Source organism: Centruroides sculpturatus, unplaced genomic scaffold (assembly GCF_000671375.1).
Source record: "Centruroides sculpturatus isolate CEXI.00-Female unplaced genomic scaffold, Cexi_2.0 scaffold1756, whole genome shotgun sequence".
In the NCBI taxonomy this organism is placed as follows: Eukaryota; Metazoa; Arthropoda; class Arachnida; order Scorpiones; family Buthidae; genus Centruroides; species Centruroides sculpturatus.
This window is the reverse complement of record NW_019386167.1, coordinates 45,400-52,260: the sequence shown is the minus strand read 5'-3', so window position 1 is coordinate 52,260 and position 6,861 is coordinate 45,400. Positions and strand designations below refer to the sequence as shown.

Genomic DNA, 6,861 nt, shown 5'->3' with positions numbered 1-6,861 from the left:
GAGGACAACCACGGGTGATTTGCCTGTTGAATGTGATCGAGCCAATGCTGAAGGTAACAGTGCGTTCTTGTAAATATTCATTGGTCATGTTATAAATGTAAGCAGGGCATTGGCTTTGCCTAAGCCTAAATAAAACCATTGGCCACCAAGCCGAGTTGAAAGCACCAGCGATGTCCAAACTGAGTCCAAGAACATACGGATATGTTTCCTGAAGCTCACTGATTTTATGTGTTAGAGAGAGGATGGCATCATATTATATACTGGGTTATATACACTGGAAGATGAGATCGAACTGGAGGTCGCATAAGTGGCAATGCATCTGCACAGTAAGCAGTAGTTGCAGGTTCGAGTTCTGCTCTGGGCCGATTTTCTTCCTCCAGTTTAATCTAAATTATTTTATTAAAATTATAATTATTAAATTTGTTATGAGATGGCACCTAATGCCTCCCTCTAATGTCAAATTGATTGGTAATTTATTAGTATTATAGCTGTTATGTAGCCGGATAGATAAAGCAATGGTTGACTTTAGTATATTATTTGATAATGAATGTAAAATGATCACAATATAAAAAAATATCTTGTAAAAAGAGAAGGCACTGAGGTCGGCGTTATGCGTGCGTCTTTTTTAATCGCTAGTACTTTCGACGAACTTATAGTCGTCGTCATCAGGCGAATTACTGAAAGAATTAAACAGAAATAGTCCGATTTGGAATAGAATGCTTAAATTTAAGATGAAACTTTAGTCAAAGTCATTAGGAACACGATAGAAATATTCAAAAATGCTCGAAAAATGAACGAGCAGAAAGCTCCATGATGTGCGAATACGCTCATGCGCAGATCTAGATGCACACTGTACGCATTCTGAAGGATGCCAATTTTTACTTAATTGCTTGTATAGTGTGACCCATACACTGGGCAGCTCGAGAGTTGGAATGTTGCACGTGTCCAAGGTAATTACTTCCATTTCAACCAGAAAATCTATTTACAAAAGCAAGGGGTTCCTATGGGCTCCCCTTTATCTGTTATCCTAGCAGAACTTATTATGAGAGAGATCGAGCACAGAACGTTCAATTCCCCGCTTGCCATCCACTATCCGAGGCTGTATTTGCGTTACGTTGACGACATCCTCATAGCGTGGGAAGACACAGATGAGACGTTCCTCATCTTTATGCAGCAACTGTCAAGCATATATCCTTCCATCAATTTCTCTTGGGAAAAAGAAAGCGATGCGGCAATAACGTTCTTAGACCTGCATATAAGTAAGTCTTCGGAAGGACTACAATTCTCGGTTCATCACAAGTCCAGCATAGCTCCACATANGTAATTTATTAGTATTATAGCTGTTATGTAGCCGGATGGATAAAGCAGTGGTTGACTTTAGTATATTATTTGATAATCAGTGTAAAATGATCACAATATAAAAAAATATCTACATGTTACTATCATTTTGTAATAGCAAAAGAATTCATAAACAAAGAATATTCCATTTAAAACACAAGTTTATTTCTATACATTTCTTAACAATTTTAGCAATAGTTAATGGTTCTAAATGAAAATTATAAAATTAAAAAAAAATTATAGATGGTTTCAGATCACTTGTTACAAGTAGCATTTGATTCTTGAATAAATAAAAATCAGTTTGGAATTATGTCTACTTAACCACTGAGACTTGAAAAAAAGTGCAATAAAAATTGTTACAAAAAATAATAGAAATATAAAAAATAAACAGTAAAAACAAAACTCAGTAAAAGCTGTAATACTATGAGTTTTTCATAAAAATTATTAGCTCCGCAACTTGTGTTGCATTTTGACATAAATTTAAATCCTGCAAGTTTTTGGGCCAGTCCCTTGAGAAATCTATAAATGATATTCCACTTTATAAACATGTAATGCCAAGTTTTAAATAAATCAACGTTTTTTAAAAATTGCATGAACTGAATTTCAAATATAACATTCAATTTACAGGTATTTTAAGAATAAAACTTTTTGAAAACTTACATTATTTTATATACATTTCAAACAATTATTTTTTTTCATATACTTCAAAATTATATTTGATTCCTTTTTCTTCTTGTTCTTCTTCAGGCACTGATGGATCACTAAAAGAAAAACAGTATGCATACACACTGTATATTTTAATATTATATATACAGTACATATAATAAAATATTCAAACACTAAAAGCTAAGAATACTTTAAATGAATTTATATGTATACTCTAATTTAAATGTCTTAATGTTTATACAATATATTATTTAAGACTCAGCCACACAGGCTGTTACAATTAGAGGATTTGATCCCGGGATCTCGGGATCCTGACTACTTTTCAGTCCCAAAATTTTCGGGATTAAGTTTTCCTAATCCCGAGATTTTCGGGATTGACATCATTTTAAAAAAGTTGCAAAATAGACTGCATGAAGCGAAACGTTCAGTGCCAGTGCTTTTANGCAGGGCAATCATGAAATTTCTTGCATCTTTGCGTAAATTGCTTAGAAATTATAAGAATCAAGATTCTACTGAAATTTTTAAATTAAAAACACATTTGTATCTATACATTTCTTTCTTTTCCAAATGCTATTCAAATTATTATTGGGCTTTGAAAGACAAAAAAATAATAATGTAATTTTTGTTTTAGATAAAAACTTAATATAATGAAAATCTTATAATTTAAGGAATTTATTTTATCAACGCAAAATTGTTAAAGTATTTATTGCATATTTAGAAATCTATTAATAATTAAATATACTACATAATCGCGTTGAAATATTCAAAATTATCTGTTGTGCATATATCAGAATAAATAGAATTTATCAATAATGCAATTCAATAATTAATAATTATAATAGATTTGAAAATCAAATCAAATCAGAAACTCGTAAGTCATTTAACTTTCAAATACTTTTTCATAAACTTCAAGTAATCTCTCTTCATTCTTTTAAAGACTTTTTTATATTAATACAATAATAAATAATAAATGCAAAACTTTATTGAATTTTCAAGTTCAAATTATGAAAGATAATGAACATAAATATTCATAATTAAAACTTGAAAATCCAATAAAGTCTTATAATGAAATGTAACACAAGTCTTAATAAATACAGTAAATTCTCACCAACTATGACTTCGTATAACTCAGACAAATTTTTTCGAAAAATGGTACAGTAATTTAAAATTTCTTTACAATAGAAAAAGTATGATTAACGAGTAATTATAATTATAATTAATTAATTAATGAGTGTTTTCGATATCCGGAAGCCTTTGCTATACCGTGCATTTTATTACTATAGTCGATAACACTGTATTTAGCTGTATACTGTACAGTCGACCTGTACTGTATATGAATTCAATGTTGTACGAGTCACTTAGATTTTACATGTGCCGGGCTGTGAACGGCTCACGTATTTGTAAAATCTAAGTGACTCGTACAACATGGAATTCATATAAAACGGAATAATCAACAGCGTTATAGGGGAGGTCGATTGCATTGTCATAAAAGTTGTGATCATTTCTTGTAATTATAAATTCAGCAGTATAACCTACTCAAGTAAAACTTCTATGTAAAGCTTTATTATTATTATTATTATTTCTGTTAATCCTACCAATCCAAATCACTCAGTATAGTGAATTGAAATTACATTTCTGGAATCAGTTAAAATCATAATTATAAATGTCCAAACGTTAATATATGCTTGTATAAATGAGTAAACCTACTAAACTACGTAATTTCACAATAAAATCGCCTACACTCAGGTCAGACTTTTTCCTGTTGGCAATCGATGGAGCCGGAGTTTTTAGTCTTGTTGATGAACTGTAACTGTCAGGCTATCATTTACATTTAAATGACAACATAATAATATAGTTTAAATTATAAATACCATACCATACCATATAATAGACAAAAAGTATGATACATAAATATTTAAGTATCACGTAATCTTAATAGTAAATTGTAAAGTAGTGGTCTACTGTATTGCAAATCATAATTTATAATAAAAGATTCTTTATAAAATTTATTAACGCTTAATTCACATCGATTGACTTTTCGGTTTGAATGTTTGTTTATTCTTTAAAATTGAGTTAAAAGGATGTACAGTAATTTAAATTTTATAATTAAAATGAATTAAAATTTCATCGAATAATATTTATTTATTGAAATAATTAACTGGGCTATGCATATTTTATAAGTAAAAATAATTAGAAATTAACTTGCTAATATTAAAATTTACAAAGTCATTTTATATTATAAATATAGTAGAAAATTGCATTTATAGAATAAATGCCAGGAAGTCTATTAATGAAAGTCAATATCACTCGAAATGTTTAGCATTTTAATTTATCCTTTTAATCTTAAAAGAACAAAATGGTATAATTATCATGAAATGTTATTTGTGAATATTTTAGAGAAAGCTCTATCATACTCGTAATCATAAAATAATATCCCATAAATATTTAGAATTTTATTACCAAAAATGACTTCGAGACATCGAGAACAGATTTTCTAATCTGTCTTTTATGTAATTTTATATATTGTTGTATTTTTTATGTTTTAACTACATATTCCTTGTAGTTGTCACACCAGAGTGTACAATACATCATGGCTTAGAAAAATGAAAAAAAAAATTAATAATACAGTAAAACCTCACTTATGTGAGACATTTTACTGTACAGTAATACCACGAACTTACGAGATAGATGGGACCGAGCGATAACCGCGTAAGTCGAATTCGCGTAAGTCGGGGTATAATTTCGCAATTTGTGTAAAATCCAAGTCGGATGTATGTAAGCTAATAAATGGTCTCGTTAATCTTATCTCGTCTTTTGATTCGTTCACGGTTACAAGAAATCACCACATAGAGTCTCTCAAGTCTCCGTAAATATAACAAACACAGAAATAAATAACACAAAATAAATTGTAGCTATGCGTCGATTCCGCACGACACGTCCGAACATATAAGCTGAACAATAGTGTGGGGGGAGTGAGTAATCAAGGGTTGCGTGGCGCTCAAACAAAAGACGAATCGAAGAGATTTGAAAATCGCGTAACTCCGGGTAGCCGAGGTATTACTGTATTATTAACTACCTTAGAGGTATACAGTTTCTGGTCGTAAGGCCTGCTCAAGAGTTTCTGGCGTCCTAGTGACTGCCTAATGCACCTATATACGTCATTTAGAAAAATCGTTCTAAAATGTTTTAATTTGCATAAATTTCAGCTTTTTTCTGGATAATTTATTTTGAATAAAATTCATGTGCCCATGCAATTTTATCCTTATAAGCATAAAATTAAAGTAGTTCTATGGGAAACCCGTGAACTTTGACCTATCGACCCGGAAGTTTGGCTAGCACCTCAGTGATAATGAGAAAGACTTAAATTTAAAATTTCAGCTTTCTAGATCCAATAGTTTTTCTCTGCGAGCATCTACAGTGCCTGGTGAAGAAAAGAAGAAAATATAGCTTTTTTGGCGATTTCTTGCCCTTTTCAATTGCTTATATTTCGGCAACCGCTTTATAGAATATCTTGAAATTTTGTACACTACCTAAGATAACAATTAACTTTTGAACGAGATATTTGGAATTACTTTAATTGTTTAGAGAGCGGGGAAATCGAACCCCGAAAATCGGCAACTCTGATTTCTGTATATGCAGTCAGTCAGTGATGTTTTAACTAGGCGTGGAGTCACTGCTGTGACACGTGTGATGTTACCGAGTATTTGTTATAAAAAAATAAAGTTTATAGATCCGAAATAATTAGAAGTTTAGTGTTTCCTGTTACTATTATGAACATTTATTATTAAAGTTGAATCTAATTTATGAAAAATAAATTTTTCGTTAATTTTGTTATAACATTTTAAATGTATTTACATATTTTTGGGAATTTTTATGACACAAACAGAATATATTAATCAGTTTACATTAATTAAGAATAATTGAGATTAAGTAGGCTGCTATCACCAAAGTTCGAATCAATTAGCTACAATGTTTGCTATTGCTTGAAAGTCATTTCTATTATAATTCTATACGTTTCTTGAAGTTTCTTATTTGTTCGTATCGATCACATCGTCAAGGGGCTACTTCAGAAGTATTTCGAAGCTCGAAGAGCTCATATGTGTGACAAAAGTGCAAAGTTGAGAATTTATGAAATCAACATACTACTTCATATAAAACTGTCCTTACATATAGATTCAAGTTGGGGAGGAGAATTTTATTTCATTACTTACTTTGTTTTTATATAGATTATTTGATAAACCATAAATACGAACAGAAAGTGGAACAATTCTCTCAATCCAATTTAAATGTTGTAAATAAAGAATATATTGGTAATAGATACAGATGTTAAAAAGTCTATATATATTATTATCTTATTTATTTTTTAATAGAATTTAAGATGATCTATGTGTTCATTCTTATAGTTTAGTAATAAATATTGCCTTCGATACAAATAAATAGATTTTAAATGTACCAACTCCTGTAAGTGTAAATAATATTGATATTGTAAAGGATATAAAAAGTTACCATAAATTTTGTTATAAAGTTAGAAAACTATTTTAAACAATTTTAAATAACTTTCTAGTTTCGTTTATAGAATTTTAAAATGGTTCATGTATAATCAATAATTTAAAATTTGTATTATTATTTAAACAATATATGTCTTTATATATTATCTAGAATGTGAAATTCATTACGGAAAATAATTGAAATAATTTTATTCCCTCCAAAAATGGGTAAAATTATCTCAACTCTTGCTGCATATAGAACTAGTTCTAATTGTTATGTTGTAGAAAAAGTCAAAATCAATATATTCTACATTTTTCTCAACTAAAACAGAATGAAGAGGCCATGCCACTTATTCCCAAAAATTTGGAT

At 29.6% G+C, this 6,861-nt stretch overlaps 1 protein-coding gene across 4 annotated transcripts in view; it reads right to left on the bottom strand.

Annotated features, from left to right (window-relative positions):
* Positions 1–1,511: 1,511 nt before the first annotated feature.
* The window catches only part of LOC111613889 (dihydrofolate reductase-like), a 29,263-nt gene continuing 23,913 nt past the window's right edge, over positions 1,512–6,861 (bottom strand). For 3 of the 4 annotated variants that reach the window (XM_023355244.1, XM_023355241.1, XM_023355243.1), the window contains exon 6: positions 1,512–2,099. In XM_023355244.1, the coding sequence (XP_023211012.1) occupies positions 2,024–2,099 (76 nt within the window). In that variant the 3' untranslated portion in view covers positions 1,512–2,023. The remainder of the gene's footprint in view (positions 2,100–6,861) is intronic. The other variant, XM_023355242.1, reaches the window with a different exon arrangement.